Source organism: Chrysemys picta, chromosome 23 (assembly GCF_011386835.1).
Source record: "Chrysemys picta bellii isolate R12L10 chromosome 23, ASM1138683v2, whole genome shotgun sequence".
NCBI lineage: Eukaryota > Metazoa > Chordata > Testudines > Emydidae > Chrysemys > Chrysemys picta.
Genome location: NC_088813.1, coordinates 17680975 through 17700492, shown reverse-complemented (window position 1 = coordinate 17700492; position 19518 = coordinate 17680975). Strand labels below are relative to the sequence as shown.

The following is a 19518-nucleotide window of genomic DNA, read 5'->3' as shown; positions in this document are numbered from 1 at the left end:
TAGTGTCCCCCCCTTGAAAGCTTTCACTTGTGTTGTGGGGCAGATTATGGGGGGGGGGGGAGGAAGGTGTGCATGGGCTTGTCAGGGCTCTCCCAAGAGCCTTGTAAGTTTCTCTGAAGGTCCTTGGCATGAGCTTTGCTGCCTGTGGCTGAGAGACACAGCAACACGCGTGACCGTCTCCGCAAAGTGCTCCCACTGCTATAGTGCTGGGGTTTGCTGCCCAGCAAATTGAGTAATGAAGTCCAGCACAGATAGCGATGGCAAAGGCTAGTTATAGGGTTGTATGCCATGGTGGTGTAGTCGCCTTGGTCCCAGGATATTGGAGAGACAAGTGGGGGAGGCAGTACCTTTTATTGGACCAACTTCTCTTGGTGAGAGAGAAAAGTTTCTAGACTTACACCTGGAAAGAGTTCTGTGTCTCTCTCACCCGCTGAAGTTGGTCCCGTAAAATGTGACCTCCCCCGCTTCATAGCTTTGTCAGGCAGGCTCCTTCGCCAGGAGCCTCTCAGGACACTTTGCAGAGGGGGATCCGGGCATTCCTCTTCTGCACCCCCAGCTTGGCTGCTTTGTTTCCGAGGTGACTACTGCATGGTGGTTTGTCATTATTTATAGGCTGTTGGGCTAAATGCAGCATTTCCCAGTGTCTGATGATTCGCCCTGTTGGTTTCAGGTTTAACATGTAATATGATTTGGGGTGTTCTCACCACATCATAACCCACTTCAGATAGCGCCCGCCCTGTGACTGGCAGCATTGGTTTATTTATCTTGCTGTGTCCTGAAATCTTTAACTACATAGATGACAGAAACAAGAGTCAGCAAAGACCTGTTATTAGTCATATAGTATTGCAGATGTGCAAACTGTTTTCTGATGAGGATAAACATGCTGAGAATGGAGTCCTGGCCTGGAAGAGGCTACATCTGAATGGATGAGTGGGTATCATGCAGTGTAAACAGTATTGCCAGGGAGAGTATTATCTAGTAGTTTCAGTGGGTCACTGGGACTTGAGACTTTTTGGCAGCATCTACTGCAGGAAAATTGGCACCTATAATCCCCACTGGCTGCTGAGTGTAGACAGGGATCAGATATTTGTACCATCATCTCATTTAACTTACACTACATCTTATACCTTTCCTACAGCTGGTGGAACTGCACTGCTGGGAAAATATAGGTCCTAATTCTCCTCCTGTAGATAAGCCCTAGGCTCTGTTCTTAGTTCTGCTGCTGACTCACTGCGTCATTAGGAAAATCACCTTTCCATGCATCTCTACCTTAATCTGTAAAATGTTGGGTATAGTGCCTTCCTGTCTGGCAGGGGGCTTGCAAGTCCTAATGAATATTTCCAATCTACTTTGAGCTCTAGATGACAGGTGCTATAGAAGTGCAAACACGTTGGGGGTGGTCACTGTAGCTGGAATGCTTGGTGGAAGACTCATGTTCTCAGATTTGAAAGAAAAGAAGCATGATGGCTGGGTCTCTGGTTTAGCCTTTGTAAGTGCCATATTGTTCTACAGCAGGGTCAAGGAAACTGCCTCACTATCTTGTTTTTTTTTTAACTGTAGAAACTGAGTAAATAACTGGTTGTCTCTAAAACCTGCAATAACTGATTAAGGTGGCTGAGAAAGCCTGAATATTTTCTAGGATGCGCTGTGGCTTTCACATAAGCTTAGGAAGAAGCCACACTGAAATCTTGATGGAAAGCTGGAGGAGAAAATAGTTAATTAATGCACACATTGAAGCTGTGTGGTATGCAAATATTGTACTTGAGATGTTTAAGTATTGAATAGCCTAGAGAGATTGAAGTGCTTGATCATGAAATTATTCAGGGACTGAAACTCCAGGTGTTCAAGGTGCTGAACTTGTCTGTACTTCTGTCCTGCTGTGTGAGAGTTGGAAAGATAAGCTTGCATGTGAATTCTTCCAAGGGTAAGTGGGGGGAGGAGGGGCTTGAAAGTTACTCTAGCCATTCGCATCTAGGTTTAGGATTTAAACCCTGATAAGGCTCCTACTGGTAGTTGATTTTCTGCTGCTCTGGTCCTTAGTAGTGTTTTGTTCTGATCTGTGAAGATCCAGGCTGTTCAGGAAGGACCTGGAATTAGGTTGAGTGGTGGTTACCCAGCTGATCAAAGAAGCTTGCACACTGGCTTCCCTGCTAGCCAGTGTTAATCTTACTTTCATAAACACCAAATTAATCCATTGACTCTTTAAAAAATATGTATGCACAAAAATGATTTTAGAGCTATATGTCTTTGTCTAAACGTTCTTTAAGTTTGGTATTAATGTTTGTTTAGCACTTCTTGCATGTAAAGTACTAGCCCAGTGCTAAGTGTTCCTTTCTGGTGTTGGTGCACAGAAAACCTCATGGACTCCTGTGGAGATGGTTTTACATCTGTACTGTTAGGAAAGAATTAGATGATAGTTTTACTCACTTGTGTAACAGCTTTGATACTTTCCTGTAGAAAATGCTTTGACTTTAGAATCATGGAAACATAGTCTGACTTTTTTTTCTTTGCAGGTATTTACAGTGAAGAATTTTAGGGAAAACATGGGTGACTCTTTAGTTCGGTGCTAAAACCTTAAAAGGAAGTTTTGCTTTTAACAGAAATGACTTTCTGAGAACATTGACAGCCTTCTGAGTAAAGGTTTCCATCAAACCCAACAATGGAGGTGTAACGTCCTGATTCTCTTAAGATCCCCTACTGACTTGCTAGTAAAGAAAAGTGGCTTCATGCTCCCATTCAAAATTTCTTTCTGACCAGGCCACTGAATCTCTGAGAGAGATTTTCCTGGTCTTGCGCAGTTTTTTGTGGTGTGGAAGCCAGTGTCCTATTGACTCATCTCTTAAGGATGTGTTCAAAGGTAGCAGCAGTTAGATCATTATTGGACTAGTTACTGAAACTACAGAAGTGCAACTACATGCACATTGGCCTTCAAACAGTTGCCACATTCCCTTGCCTACATTTGGTCAGAGGTAAGCTGCCTGACTTTCACTGAGATAAACTCACCAAGCCTGCATAGCTTGCATACCTTCCACAACTAACCGCTCTAAAATAGGCTTGTTCAGTAACAGGCCTGTGTGCTCGTGAGGCACTTTGAAAAGCAGCTTTTTCTGTCTTGAGTAACATCTGAAATACATTTGTGGGACTGAAGAACAGTTTACTTCATTAATTCTGGGTGTGCATAGTGTACATTTCTGTGTGTACACACTCACTTCAGTAGTTCTACGTGTGTCCCCACATACACACAATATCCGCTCTTTTCCAGGATCCAGATTGTCGTGAGACATTAGTTGGAACAACTACACCTTGTTTGTGCAAGTTTGAGCTATCCTCTGCTAACTGATCTTGGTGGTTCCTGAGTCTGCCCAGAACAAGACAGTCCAGCACCGTTCAATCATAACTAACAGGTTCTTGTCTACAGCTGTTCTACACTGATGTACAGTACAGGTGCCAGGCAAGTGTAGTGTGCACTTATCTATATGCACCATTCAATTGTTTACTCTGATGGGGGTCTCCATAGGATATGACTGCATGAAAGGAAAGTAATGAAATTCCCAAGTTCCTCATTTTTGGTCTTTTCAAGCGTTTCATTGTGGATGTAACACTAATTTTGCCTTAGATTGATACAACCTACTCATTCATACAACAGAGTAGCACATTGTGACCACGCCAAGGGAACAAACAGGTCATGTGTAACACTATTTCTGTTTTCAATCAGTGTTTAGCAGTTTCTTGTCTGTCCTTTTCAGGCCCCAGCAATGAAGGAGAAATTTTACATACTCTGTCTTACGCACTTGTCTTAGTTGAGGTGAACAGTGCCGGATAAGAACTGCTTAGACAATAATAAAGCTTTAAAGATGGGGATAGAGGCTAGTAGAAGATGAGTTTCTGTGGCTGTGCTATTGTTCCCTTCATTCACCTGAATAAGATAATGGAGAACCCGTTTTACTTTCATCTACCTGGTACCTTGTCATTTTGCTCTGTAATTTACTGGTGGCTCTTAACAGTAAAACTTGGATTAAGATGCTTCGTTGTTGCAGTATATAAAATATCAGTCTTGTCTTCAATTTGTCATTGGGAGAACCCACAGGTGCCCCTCCCCACTCACTTCAGACATGACGAGAGAGAGTCTGTAATTCTTATATTTTGGCTGCCTAACCTCCTCTTCTCTCTAACACTATCTTGTTTGTTAGCTCAGTGGTTCTGATCTTGAATGTGAATGAGACTCTTCTGTGTAGGAGATGATTCCTTAAATGCTGAAAGCAGACCAGGAAGCTGCATGTCTTGGTGCTGTGATTGATCCTCCTTTGCAGGAGAAGTACAGAATCCTGAACTCAGAACTTGGCAGCTTAAAAAAAGCAAAACAAATTTTCCATTTACTTTTTTAAAGCATTTATTCGGCATGTTGCATTAAACTGTTTTCAGAATCTCTTTAACATTGTGCTAGCATGGCTGAGGTTTAAGAATTAGACTCAATGTACATTACTATTTATATTAGTGCCTAACAGCATTGTAGGCACCTCACAGGACAAATAAAACATAGCTCCTACCCTGGAGAGACTCCATTTTAATACCAGATGTGGTGGGCGTCAGATCAGTGGGGAGGAGGACAAAAGAACTCAGCAACAGGTAATGCATAGCGGAGCCAAAACCCTTTTTACTGTATGAACAAATTCAGTGGCTTTGACTCCTTTCCTGGCAGTGTCACAGTGAGAGTAGGTCTTGCAGAGGGTAGTGGCTGGGCATACCAGCTCAGTAAGAATGTCCCTGTGCATAGGGGGCAGAGGGTAAGCCCAGCGAGGCTTCAGGAGAAGTGGAGTTAAATGCTAGATGACTAGCCAGAACACTCTAATAATGCTACACGAGGAGAAATCAGATGGATAATTCTCTACTGGTGCAGTTCTACCAGAAGAAAGGGCACATGTCTCTCTACCCACCAAGTCAACTCACTCTTTATCTGAGTCCTGGCTGCACTACAGCTTCCACCATTGCCATGACTGGTGGAGAATTACAGGTCTGAATTTTGCCATTGTAGGTAGGTAAATCCCTGTATCAGCAGCTTCATGCCTGATTCGGTTTCTGTGTAAAACTCCTACTGAGTGGCTTCTCACTATAGCATAATCTCTAGGTACCAGCATCTGGCGGGCTATTTTTCAGAAAACAATCCATGTTCTGGCAGGTATCTGAGGTGTCAGGTGCTGCATTGTTGTTGTTTTTCAAGATACTGTGGTGAAAAATCGGGACAGGGTGTGGGGGGTAATAGGAGCCTATATAAGAAAAAGACCCAAAAATCAGGACTGTCCCTGTAAAATCGGGACTTCTGGTCACCCTAGGTGAAAATGGGCTGGATCAAACCATTCTAAATGGTACTTTAATTGTGGAGGCATTTGTCAGCCTAATCACTTTACAAATAAAGATTTAAAATGACTGCAGTTCAGATTGAACATCTTTTCTCTCTAATTCTTCACAGACCATGTTACATGGAATATTGGTCTTCTGGCTCTCCATGCCTGAGCCCTTTCTCTTCCAACTAGTAATGGCCAGGTAAATCCCTGGTTCAGTATAGGCTGTGCTCAGGAGTAGGGGCCATACCTCTACTTAAGTTCTGCTGTGGGATTTGCTCTCACAGATGCTGTGCAAAACCTGTAATTTTTACTGAGTTTAACTGAATAAGTCCTTGAGCAAGTCTTCACTTTCCCATTAAACGTTTTCTAACTGGAGAATTCTTTCCTGGAAATCGAATGGAGAGGCGGCTAGTTAGTAGTAAAGTTTGAGCCTGCCCTGCTACAGTGCGTCTGAGACAGTTTTGCCAATGAACGTAACAAATAATCCTAACCAATGGGAAGGTTTCAGCCATCACTTGAAAGCATCAGTGAGCAAAATCAAGTGCAACAGGAGCAGAGGTGTTCCTCTGCAGAAGGGATTCTTTTTCCTATGGCCAATTACAAAACTGTGGTCCAATAGCCATTTGGTCGGAGAAGTCAGTGGTCTCTAGGTGGGGTCAAGAAAACAACAGGAGCTCAGACTTGTCTCTGTCTAAGTAGACTTAGGGGCAGGTTCTGGCACATTCTCCTTTTGAAGAAGAGCCTGTATTAAAGCCTGTTTAGTGAACAGTCCCTGAGCAATGGCAGTCATTAGGATGCAGGAAGTATTTCCCTCATTCTGCAGTGTTAACGCTACATCCTTTCATTGTTTCTCTGTGGCATCCGCACTAATGATTTGGTCACATAATCATATTGCTTAAAAGCACCGTCATCTTCAGCTGCTTTTTATCCTTAGGATGTTATGGCATTATCTCCTTTTAAAGACCACACAAAGGGAAGCCTTGTAGATTGTTAGCTGCTGTTTGATTAAGGATGACCCTATCGATTTCAGCTGCACTGCACTTTGCTTTTAGTCTAAATAAGCCTTGTGTTATCTCTGTTTGCAGAGGAGACTTGGGAATGCTCTGGGTTTTCTAAATAGGGTACCACGCTCCCATTTGGTGTAGTCTCTATTTGGAAGCTGGTCGGATTGCTGAAGTTCCATCCATATTTTAGTTCATCGTCAGGAATGTCCTTCTGCTGTGAGTTGTAATCAGGATGCAGGTTTTGTGGGTTTATGGTGCTGGTATCAAGCAATGTTCCCTCTAAGTTTTCTATCCATGTGTGGAATGAATTTTGTTATTGCACCAATACGGAGGTGATGTGTGGCAGGGGTGGGGCGGAGGGGTTCGGAGTGTGGGAGGAGGCTCAGGGTAGGGATGCGGGAGGGGGAGCGATGAGGGCTCTGGGGTGAGGCTGTGGATGAGGGGGTTCAGGATGTGGGAGGGGGCTCAGGGTTGGGACAGAGGGTTGGAGTGAGGGCTCTGGGTGGGGGGGAGGGCTGGGGTTTTGGGTGCAGGCTGCTGTGGTGGGGAGAGAGGACTCCCCCCCCCCCCCCCCTCCCCTGCAGCCCTGCACGCCCTCCCCCCCAACTCCCTATATTCCACCTCATGCTACACCCCTTTCCTCTCCAGGCCCCTGTGGCTGTGCGCCTGCGTGGCTCTCCTCATCAGCTGCGCAGCCCTTGATGGGCTCCTGTGCCGCCACGCAGGTGCACACCTTAGAGGGAACACAGGTGTCAAGCATGCTGTCATGTAAAAGACTCTGCATTAGTCAGGTTGTACCACATAAGGACCTTGTAGGCAATCTGAAATGCAGCTTCTAAAGTGTTTTCTTTCTGCCCAGTTAGGGTTATAGGGTATATTACATCTCCTGTTAAAAACAGCAACAACACTTCACTGCAAAGAATAAAAATGTCAGCATGTGCATGAGTCATACAATAATATTCTGTGCATGCAAAGGAAGCCTTACTGCAGCTAAATACACACAGTAACTTAAGTAAAATAAAATCCAGTGTAATAAGCATCTTATGCGATGGGTACATTTTTTTTAAACAAATACGGCTTTATGCAAGTTCTGTGTGAATTGCAGCCCTCTGAATTAGGGATGCGCTGGGCATGGAGTTGCTATACAAACAGCAGTGGCTGTCCTTTCTAGGCATCTGCAGGATGCAGCAACACTTCATTTGTACGCGCTCCCTCCGCATTGTACCATGTCCTAATAGGTTTTGCGTCAAGCTTATAGACCATGGCTGCAAGCGTGTATTTTTGGAATGGATTGGAAACCTGGATACTAAATGAAATGTGTTTGATCTGTCTCCAGCACTAAACCAGGGGTCTCAAACATGCGGCGTCTGCGGAGTTATTTCCTGCAGCCCACCATAGCTCCCCTTACCCCCCGCTTCCACACACACACACACCCCAGCGCGCCACATCCCCGCTCCTCAGCCTACCTGCCAATGCCTTCACTTCCGACTTTCCAGGAGGGAAGGGGGAGGAGTGGGGACATGATGCATTCAGGGGAGGAGGTGGGGCCAGGGCAGGGAGGGGGCGGTGTTGGGCCGGGGACTTTGGGTAAGGGGTTGGAATGGGGGTGGGGAAGGGATGACAAGAGGCGGGGCAGGCGCGGGGCCTCATGGAAGGGGTGGAGTGGGGGTAAGGTTTTTGTATCTTTGTATGAAAAGGTGTCAGTGATGCGGCCCTCGGGCCAATGTACTAGTCCTCATGTGGCCCTCGTGGTGATTTGAGTTTGAGATCCCTGCACTAAACAGTTAAGCTTACTAGTTAGAAAGGGATTGTGTAAAGACAGCCCTGTCCTCTAACCTTATAGCCAATAAGAAAATGTTTCCCTGTCACTGACGGTCCTTAACTGTTCTCTTCTGTTCCACACTCTTCTATAGGCTTTTAATCAGAAAAACTGTTTTGCTTTTAAATTCTAAAGTTTTCTTTTAATCATTCAGTTAGGGGAGGAGCTGGAATCAGTCTGCAGATTTCCAAGGGCATAAGCCAAAGCTTCCTGAGTCTAGACTCCCTCTCCCTGCCCCCTCCAGCCATGTTTCTGTAGAAGGCTTTGTTCCTACAAAAGGGCTTTCAACTCAATACACAGTTCTTTGTGTGTCTCAGTGGTGCTTTTGAATAACTGGACTAGTCTTAGACTTTGGGCTCTTTGAATCTGTACTGACAGGTTTTCATTTCATGTAATTTAGTTTTCTGTATAGAATTGTTATATTTCTGAAGGTTTATTAGTATTTCAGTTGATTAAAACTGAGTTCATATAAACTGAATCAGCACCAAACTACTGCCATCTCTGTAAGGTAGAGGAACTAACTTGATTTGTACTTCCTTTTTTAGAAAGGTCTCTACTGCCCTGGCTGCCCTCTGCACTTACCTTTCTTGTAGTGAAGGGGATTGTCTCCATTGACGAGCCCTTGCTTTGCACCCAAAGGATAGTGGAGCTGATCTTTGCATTCATTCTTCGGAGGTAGCATGGTCGGGGGAGAAAGGAAAGGTCCTGGCTTGTAGAGTAAGTTGCTGCACTGACCTCTGGCATCACCAGGCCAAGTTGCAACCTCCTTACTTTATTATGCTCCCTTCATACTTTGAATCTGACCTACAAAGCTTCCCTTAACCCAGGAGCCAGGGCCTCTTGCTCATCTCAGGTCCAGTCAATTTTGAACAACCAGGCTTTTAGGGAGGTTGTTTAAATAGGTGTCTGAGTCCTGTATTGAGATGATCTGGGCAGCTTTGTCTCAGAAGTTCTAAAGTTCTTTCCAAGTGGGAAGTGGCTCACCATAATCTCCCATCTGATAAATCAAGTCATACTTGAGGTTTTACTGTGTTAAACTTCAGTAAATGTTTAAATCATTCATTTGGATTGAAGGTCATGTCCATTGTAACCTCTCTTCTGCACACCAAGTTTAAAAGACATCTGATAACCTTGATTAAATGGGAATGAATTTTAGCTGGTAAACATTTACAGGCAAACAGATATATTTTTGACCTGTTCTGTTGACTCAAATGTCATCTTTTGCTGTTTAAATTTCAGTAAAATCTAAAACTGGCATTGAAGCCTGTCTGATCAGGTGCCTGGTATCAGTGGATTGGAGGAAGCAAGCAGAACAGTAACCTTTGTGCTAATTCTTGTAACTTGTGTTGGAAGTATCCGATCGTTTTTGGTCTTATTCTCAAGAGAGCCTGCTCATTGCTGCACATCAACAAGTGCCCAAAATGCTGGCTGGAAAAGCCAGCAAGTTAAGATGCCAGATGCATTGCAAATGGCTGGGTCTTGTGCAGTTCATCTCTAAAGCTGCAGAGCTCTGCAAGGAGATGCTAATGTGGCTTCCCCTTCCTATGAATAAACAGGTCTGAGGGCCTTTGTTCTGTCCCTCGGTGCAAAACCGGTAATGCCATTCTAACTTTTGTTTTGGAAAATGGACTGAATCCTGCAGGGAGAAGCACAGTTCTATGGACACTGAAATATCAGTCATGAGGGCCTAGTAACTCCACTGAGAACCAGAATGTGGGTTCCTTGCCTTCCTGATGCAGTAGGTGTTGGGAAAGCCTTGCACTCAAGCAGTATTTTGGCCTCTCCTGGCAGCAGTGGAAGAAGGATCTGTGTCCAGTGTTCTGTACCTAGACGGAGGGTCCCTTTCAGCATGAGGAAGAGATCAATAATCCAGGGATATGTGGTGGGAGCTTTGAGCCTCTCCTAGCTGCATAGCAGCCGGAGGGGTGGTGAGCGGATTTTTATTTATTTATTTAGGCTGTTTCCACTGGCGTCTCTTCCTTTCTATGTCTTTAGCTGACGTTTCAGGTTCGATGACAAATTGTAGCTGCCAGGAGTCTCCGGGGGAAAATGATTCATTTGTCCTGTGCCATGTTTAAATTAGCAGTCTGGGAGCTGCGCTTGTAACTCTGTTTACCTATCTTGTTTTGCCTGCAGTGTTTCCATCTTAGAAACGATACAAAAGTTTCAGGCACTTCAGTGATCACTTCAGCAAAGCAAAAACATACGAGTGTGGAGGTATCCTGGTTTCTGAGGGCTGCTACTTGCTGCAAGTAAAGCTCAGAGACTCTTTCAAAAACTGCCTGTTCAGCTCCTGGGAGGTTTGGGGATACTAAATGCAAGACCAATGAAGCAACTTTATTTGGAATCCTCAATTCTAAATCCAGCACAAGCTGTTGTAGTGAGAAACACCCCTGTGGTAGCTGATGCATCCAAACTCTGGGTACAATTGCAATTTTTGCTTGTCTTGTAATCCTTAAATTCCAGCACATGCAGGTCTCCTTTGCCTTTGATCTTTGTCCCAGATCAGTCAACCTTTTCTGCTTTTGTCAGCTGACTTTAGGCATTTAGAAGTTACGACAATGCAGAGTTTCCTAGGAAGGTGACTTGCTGGGTCTCCATTCTTTTATGGAGAGAGAGAGAGCACTGCTGGGCCATCACAATGTGCACAAGTCAAAATATTTCCAGGCAGCTTTTGCAGAATTCATTTTGGCACTTGGTTTAGTAAACTAGGGTTGAATCCTGTACTATTAAAATGGATCTCTTTAGGCTCCTGAGGTGAGAATGAGATCCAGCTATAAAGCAGTGTTTGAGACTATCTGCAGACGACATTGCAGAAGTTCATCTGTGGTTCTTTCTTCACCATCATAATGCTAAAGACTTTGATTTTCTGTTAAAGCAAGTGTAGATTTTAGAGCATGATTGTGTAGCAATCTTAAAATAATTAACAATTATGCTGCAATTTGCATGGTTGCATAATTGCATTGTACACAGGGCCATGATTATTACTATTCATTTGCTCTTTGGTTCCCTGTTCATTATGCCTTTGCAGAGCAAGAAATCCTTGCATGATGCAGTAATCCTCAGATTTGTCTGCTTTCTTCTTGTGAGCAAACAGGACAGGGGAAAGCCTCTTGCTGCTTTGGCAGATCAGTGGTGGTAAAACATTCTACCAAAAGGAAATTGGAGTTTGGAACATAATTTGGCCTTTGCGGTAACTGTGACACTTCCTGTTTCTCTCTGGCACCTCCTCCAGTTGATGTAGGGGTAGTGTTGATGGGGTCCATTGGCATGTACCACCAACCTACCTTGGCTGGAAGGAAGCTGTGATTGTTTTAAGGGAGGCTGGGGATCCTGTGAAGTCCTTTGGGGATGGAGGGGACTGCAGATTATCTAGCTTTCTGCAGTGCTTGCAGAACCAGATTACCATCTCTTTCATTGTCCTCTGTGCTCACAAGAACTGAGCATACAGTCAAAGTGCAGGATTAGCATCAGTGCTTCCAAACACAGCTGCTGGATCTACTTTTAGGGTCTACTGGTTTGGATGATGTCCCTTTAAATATGACTTAACACTTAGATCTTTTTAGAATATAATTAAATAGTTGGTATTTGAGCTGGCAGCCTATAGACCAGGTTTCAGTGGGATTCATAGATTCCAAGGCCAGAAAGGACCATGTGATGTCGTCTGACCTCCTGTATGACACAGGCCAGAGAACTAACACATTAATTCCCAGAGCAGATCTGTTGGGAAAACATCCAATCTTTATGTAAAAATGGCCAGTGATGAAGAATCCACCACGACCCTTGGTAAATTGTTCCAATGGTTAATTACCCTCACTCGCTTAAAAATATGCCCTTATTTCCAGTCTGAATTTGTCTAGCTTCAACTTTCAGCCATGAGATTGTGCTATCCCTTTCTCTGCTAGATGGAAGAGCCCATTATTAAAATATTTGATACAAGTGCTCCCCTCTTGAAATGAGCGTTATAATGGCAGTGCTCAGGGCTAAGACAAAACAGAAGCACTAGCAGATCTGCATGTTCTGTATGCCTGTGGACTTGGTAGGGGGCGGGGAATCTCTTGCATTGCAGTTTATCAGGGCTGTGATGATGATGCATTCTGTAGAGGACACTTTCAAGTAAAGGCAGCACAGTGGCATTCATGTTGAAAGGCCTCAATAGAGTCATCCCCTAGATCCTGTTTTTCAAAGCAATGCAGTGTTGTAGGTGAAACAAACCTGTGTCTCTGTGGGCATTCCCCAGTTACTAAGAGAGAAGCTGCACCATGAAACCTGTGGCCTTTTGACCACTTTCCTTGGTTTAATCAGGGTTATGCAATGTCAGTAAATGCAGAAAAGGGAACCATCTTCCCGGTATTTTTGAGAGCAGCTGCCTTTGGCTTTCTTCCTTTTACTTCTGGGACTTTCTCTTTCTATCTTGGATTTAATTCATGTTCCATTGCTTAAAGGATCTTCAACATGAAATCCTCTCAATTTCAAAACATGAGTTAAAAGTAATTTCAGGTGCTATCCTTGCACCTGAGTCCCCCTGTCAATTTTTGCAGCTTTACAATTGCATTTTCCTATTTATTAAGTTATTCTCTTCCCTGTTGCTGTGTGAGATCCCCAAACTAAACAGGCAAAATGCCCTACAGAGGGAGAAACAAGCTAGACAAAGTGCTGTCAGATGCACAGACTGAAAACAGGATTTTCTTTAATCGTTCAGTCCCAGCCGTTTTGGACATTGCTTGTTACAACAGCAGGTAAATTTTCTGACAGGAGTGTGATCGTTAAGTCAGTGTCACTTTAACAGGGCAGGAATGAGAACTCCTCCCACTCTGTTTGTGATAAACTCATAGTGAAAATGCTGCGTAGACCATGCTTGTAGGTTTGTGAGCTTGCCTCCTTTGCACTGCTACAGCCCATCCGGCACAAGTCTGCGTGACTGAGGCTATGTCTACAGCCACGCTGCTGTAGTGTAGACGCTTGCTTCAGCTACAGAAGGGGGGTTTCCACCGCTATACTAAATCCGCCCCCTCAAGAAGCAGCTGCTAAATTGTTGGAAGAATTCTTTCGTTGACCTAGCGGTGTTTACACTGGAGCTTAGATCGGTTTAACGACGGCTCTTGGGGGTGTAAATTTTTCATACTGCTGAGCAACATGGTAGGTCAACCTACATTTTTAGGTGTAGACCAACCCTTAGAAAAATGTTCATTGTGGTCTTAGCTCCTAGTGCTAAGTCCTTTGGCATTGTCAGACAAAATATTAAAAATTGAAGATGACATTCAAAGTACAGTGCCAGGTAGCCTTTTAAACCAGTTCCAGTAACCAGATGTATTGTGACTTTACAGTTTATCTGGCCTCAAAGGAGATTAACTTTTGTTGTGTCCCAAATATGGTCACATATGCGTTTATTTAGGTTCAACTGCAGTTTATTATTTAAACAAATACAAGGGGATTAAAACATTGTTGGGGTTTAGTAAAGCTGTACAAATTGTGTTACACAATATTTAAACCTCAAATGTTTGTAATAATCTGTTGGTTTTTAATACACTGACTGCCTGACTAAATCCTAATTGCAATCCTTACTTGAGCATGACTTTGAGTTGTGACCAGATTAACTGGAAATGATACTGAATTTTAGTGGAATTATTTTTGTCACAGGTTTTCTTGGCCCTTTTAAAGAGAGGTCCTTGTGCAACCAGGATTCAATAAGAACTTAGTTTCTGGGAAGGACAAAGTTTGATACACTGTCTGAAGTACAAACTTTGTGCATATATTAACCCTTTTATAGCAATACAAAAATAGTTGCTGATGCTGAGGAATTCATTTCCTTCTCTCCTTCCATGAAAGTGGTAGGTAGGTAATTATTAATTTTTATGTAGGTAAAAGCTCAACAGTCAGGCATCCCTTGAAAACCATTTAGCTAGTTTTTACTGAGTTCTAAATGATCCGGCTTGCACCACAAAATAACATTAGAAAGATCCTTGAGGCTAGTATTTGTCTTCAGTTTGTACAGTACCATCTGTACATTTAACTTTCCAGTAACAGAGCTTCGGTAGCCATACTCGCTTGTCCACAAGCAGAATCTTAGAAAGGGATCTGGAGGTTATTCCAAGACAAACAAAACATAGACGTTGCAAATTACAGAAGTTTTGGTGCCTACCATGTTGTCATAGTCCAACATAATCCGAGAACCATAGCATCAAGTGCATCTCTTTTACATTTACAGAGTCCCGGACCTTTCCACCATCCAGCCTTCTCCAGAGTGATGCCTGCTGTCTCCTGAGGCATTGGAAAACCTAGTTTGGAAGAAGAATAAAGATATGGTTGATGCTGAACTACAACGTGAGTCCTCAGATTATTTTGTTTACGACAATGCCATGTGCACCAGTGAGTCCTAATGAACGCAGATTGCACAGCACCAGTTGTTGCAGCATATGTATTAGCTGGGGGTTTCCTCGGGGAAATTTTGTTTGTGCATATTTCCATCTGGAATGATTACATTGCGGGGAATTGAGTGATTTCAGCAAGGTCAAGTAGCAAGTCAATGATGCAGCATGAACAGAACTAAGACCATTGTGGCACCCAGACCTTGGTTCTAACCACTAAACCTTATGGGTGCCATAACTGAATTCAGTTAATTTCAGTTAATACTTAATTTAAAGGCAAAGCCAAATATATGTATGGGTCAGTAATGGGGGGGTTTAAACCTGCTGATTGATTTCATGGAAACATCCCACTTCCTATTGTAAAATTTCTTGCTCTGCTGGGCACAGTGGTAAGTGCTTTTGTATAAATTGATAGTGGTGTCATGTTGAGTCAGCAGTCAGTGAAAAGTTCATGCCACCGGAGGTGTGAACTTCCCACTCTACCTAGTCACGGCTGGAGAGGGGGAAGAATGTATCCGTCTATCTCACCTTTTAAACATCAGCACTGTTAACAAGTACTCAAAGCCCCCTTCCCCTGCTCAGAAGTCATTGAAACTTTGCAAGGAATTTGTTTAAGGCAGTTCCTATTGAAAGTCTTAGTCATTCCTTTTTGAACTGCTTTTAAAATGTGTTAGAATGAATCCAGTTAATCAATGTGGAGTTGGCGCATTCTCTTTAAAATGACTCCTAAGCCAGGGAAGGGAGTCCGGTGTAAGGGGAACTCTCCGCAGACTGGTGCTCGCGCCAGTGACGACGGCTGCTGCAGTAAGACCTTTGCACTAGCAGCGAACCCACTGAGCGCAGTATGTAGCAACGGCAATAGTTTCATAGCCAACCTGAGGACAAATTCTCTTGCCACTGAACTGAGGCAAGACTGTACCCTATAGAGAGAAATGTATTGTGACCAATCGGAGACGTGGATTAATCTGGACCTTTAGCTGTTGGGGCTGCAGGGCTACGTCAATACATTTTCTTTAGGGCTCTGAGGAACAGAAGGCTGGTTCATTTGAGAAGAGTCCAGAACATCTCTGCAATACCTGAATAAGGAGACGGTAACACACTCCAGAGCCTAGTCCAGAGTGATTATCCATTCCTTCAGTCTGCCTATATATAATGCTGTTATCTGCACATTTGGATGCATGCAAGACATTCCTGTGATGGACAGGAGTATTTTCCTGCATGGCGGTAGAGCAGGGGAGCTCACATCCAGGTTTTTTCATTACGAATTTGTCCACCGCAAAATATCTGTTGAGAACTGGTGGCAGTGTGCTTTTCCTTAGACAGTGTGAAGCACAGAAATACGAGAGAGACAGTGATTTTATACAGCAGACTGAAAGTGCCTGAATTCAACTCAGTCCAGCTGGATGAACATAGTGAAGGGATAAGAGTATAGATTAGGTTATAGGGTAAACAAGGACAAAGAGAGGGGGATTTTAGTTTACACTAACTATAAAATGTATATAATTTTTCTCTCTCATTTACAAATAAGTTGTTAATTGTGGATGAATTAGCTAATTATCCCAAAGTAACTAATAGAGATGTATGCATCTTTCATGCGCCCTCCCTCCCCAATGCTCTGTCCCAGGGAAAGCTGAAATGTAGTGATTCAGCCAAATGATCAGTTTTATTCCGCTAAGTGCTGAGAACTGTAAAGACTCTTGTGCTTCTCAATAGCTGGTGAGTTGGCCACAATCATTAAAGCATAAGTGTTTCTGTGAATAAACCCCTAGGGCCTCATGGGTTGACTTCGGAGTTTTTTGGAGGAACAGAGGCAGTTTCTTCTGAAGCTTTTTAGAATGTGTTCATTCATGTGCTTTATTCTGCCGTAAAACAAGTCTTAATTATTTAGATTCTTCTCTCTCCCCTTCTCTCCCCCCCCCCCCCCCCCGGCCCAATTACATGTGTCAAATAACTGATCTAGGAACATTACATTCTAATGAAGCTGCCTTGTTCCTTGTACCTTCCTGAAATGTATGACGTCTGTAGCTCCCAATTCATCCGCCAGTAGATGAGCCATAGCGTTTGGTCAGTAGGAACTGCCTTCTACTAGACAAATAGGCAGAGGTGCTGTGCATCATCCAGTCAAAGGTTTCCAGCACAAGATAGGGTTTGGTGCAAGGAGAAGAGCTTTGTTACTCACTGAAGTGTGATCTTCCCTGTCTTTCAAGAGCTGAGGATGAAGCGGCGAGCGTCAGACAGAGGAGCTGGGGAAACATCCGCTAAGGCAAAGGCTCTTTGTGCGGGGATTTCTGGAAGTAATGCCAAGAGAGCAGGCCCTTTCATCCTAGGTAAGCAGAAGAGGTTTTCTTCATCCCCTGGGCCGTATGAGGTGGAATGTTAATGGTTGCGAAGCTTAAGGAAAACCGATTCAATAAAATGAGTCAAAGCAGAATTGTAATCTAGGTTTTTGTGCCTAGCAAAATTCGCGTCATCTGATGTTGACAAAGCAGCAATCCTTGGAGCGCCTGTAACTGGAAAATTAAGGCTGTTTGTAATGCAGGACAGGCATAGCCATTAGGGGCACAACTGTGAACCCCAGCTTTTATTGATTTGGGGACTGAATATTTAAATTGTATCCAAAGGCAAACTCTCTTCTTGGGGGTGATGTGTAGTAGGACGGGTTCCCCTAAGGAGCCCTGGGGTGTATGTTCAACCCCACTTCACTCTGAATATGCTGTTAAATTAGCGCACACACAGTTTATTGAAGTAACACAGTGGCTGCTCTCTCCTTGGTATGTGTCCTGTTGGCTGGCCCCTCCCAGTAGCTCTTGGCTGTCACTTGCATAATGTATAGTCTTTAGAGTTATTTTGCATAACCCCAATATCCCTGTGAAGTCCATTGTATAAAACCTATCAGATCATCTGTTATTAAAAATGGACTAGTTAAGATGGGAAATCAACACAGTGGGTTATTCTGGTGCATTCAATAAACTGTTAAACTGAGCAGCCCCTTTAGGAGTGGCAGCTAGATTCAGAGGTTCAAGAATTCCTTGCCACAGCTGCTGATAGCGAATGTAAAAGCTATATGGTTTAGGCATGCAGAAATCTGTATTTCTATAAGGGACAGCTGGACACTGTGCAGTGTTTTGCCAAAGGGCTCTTCTGTGAACAAATGGACCATTGTCCACGGAGGTTCAGAATCCAGCATCCTTTGTTTTCTTAAGAGTAATACAATCTATGGGAAGAAACGGACAGTGTGGATATTCATGCCCTGCTGAAAAAGGAACTCGATTTAGACTTATGCAAACTGTATGACAGCTGAATATTGACATAACATTGAATTAATCATAGCTTTTTAAAGGAAAACCAATCTGTTCTGCTTTGTGCTGGTAGGTCCACGTTTAGGTAACTCCCCGGTGCCAAGTATTGTTCAGTGTTTGGCAAGAAAGGATGGGACAGATGACTTCTATCAACTAAAGGTAAGCAAAACACCTGGGGTGTGGATCCTCTGAGACTTTTTAACCCTTGCTCCATCAGAGAAACTGCCTGAATCTCTGGAGAATGCAACAGTCTAAAGCCTTGTATACACTGGGGATTGGCTGCTAAAACTTCCTGCCAGCCGTTCACCCCCACTTGCAGCAACATTGGTGCAAGTGTTAGCTCTCAAGCAAAGCTGCTGCTGCTGCTCTGAGCAGGGTTAAACAACTGTGCTTAACACACCAGTGGCTTTCTGGAGCTCTCTCTGCACTACTGCCACTAAGGGAACTGAGCTGTTGTACTGGCAACAAAGGGGGAAAGGATCAGGGGTGCTTGCAAAGGGCAATGTGTGTTTCCTGTCAGCACATCAAATTCATGCTGTATCATTCTGCACATATGTTAGTTGACACACTTCGTGGCAAGTACATAAATCAAGCACTGGTGTAATTCCATTCAGCTGTTAAATGCACGTGTGAATGTTTAAACTTGTACAGCTGTAGCTAAATATTTGTGGGGGGACTTCGGTTTTTCCTAAAGGAATAAGGCTTTTTTTCTCCTTTCCCAAAGATTCTTACCTTGGAGGAAAGGGGTGACAAAGGAATAGAAACCCAGGAGGAGCGACAGGGCAAGATGCTGCTGCACACAGAGTACTCTCTCCTTTCCCTTCTGCACAATCAGGATGGAGTGGTTCACCATCATGGGCTCTTTCAGGTACCGCCAGCCACCTCGCAGGCTCTCTGAGGACACTAGCAACTGCAGTGGGCCTGAACTACTACTCTGTGCAGTGTGCTACCCACACTGACAGTCTCACACATAGAGAATTATCAGCATGCAAGCCATGATTAAGGCTAAGTTTTTGTCAAAGTCGCAGACAGGTCATGGGCAATAATGAAAAATTCACGGCAGCCTCTGACCTGTCCTTGACTTTTACTAAAATTACCCATGACAAAATGGGTAGCCTGGGCAGCTGTGGGACGTGGAGATTGGGAGCTCCCACATGGTGCTGGCTGAAGTCACGGAAGTCTTTGGAAATCACAGATTCTGGGACCTCCATGACAAAATCGCAGCCTTAGCCATGATTAATCAGTGCCTCTTAAAGCAAGCAAGTGTATTGCAGAGGCAATTCATGTTAAATACTGATGAAATAAGCCTTGTGATGTGATAGATTAGATTATAAAACAGGACATGGGTCTTGATATGTGCACTTGTGAGCCTTCCTGTGCTGCTTAACATTGAGAAGTAGCCTGAAGTAAGGACTAGAAACATGAGTGTCAGTCTGAAGAGGCTCTTCTAATATGATACAGCTATAGCAATAGCACCTAGAATTTGGATCCCACGCCAGGAAAATGGAATTGCTCCATGCCCCTTGCTTCATATTTGTGCTAATTAGCAAAGTGCCTTTTTAGAATGTAATCTATGCTTTGCAGTTTCAGTAATCGGTCTGTTGTTGAATTGGGAGAAGCAGACAAGTTTCCAAGATGCTGTTTCAACATGTTAAAATAAATTTGTAAATGTGCTAATTAGCAATT

General features: G+C 43.7%; 1 protein-coding gene across 2 annotated transcripts in view; it reads left to right on the top strand.

Annotated features, from left to right (window-relative positions):
• Positions 1–19518, top strand: part of STK40 (serine/threonine kinase 40) — a 39923-nt gene that overhangs the window by 1722 nt on the left and 18683 nt on the right. For both annotated transcript variants that reach the window (XM_008167109.4, XM_024104219.3), the window contains exons 2-5: positions 14374–14489; positions 16741–16860; positions 17906–17991; positions 18557–18700. In XM_008167109.4, coding sequence (XP_008165331.2) covers positions 14468–14489; positions 16741–16860; positions 17906–17991; positions 18557–18700 — 372 coding nt within the window. In that variant the 5' untranslated portion in view covers positions 14374–14467. The remainder of the gene's footprint in view (positions 1–14373; positions 14490–16740; positions 16861–17905; positions 17992–18556; positions 18701–19518) is intronic.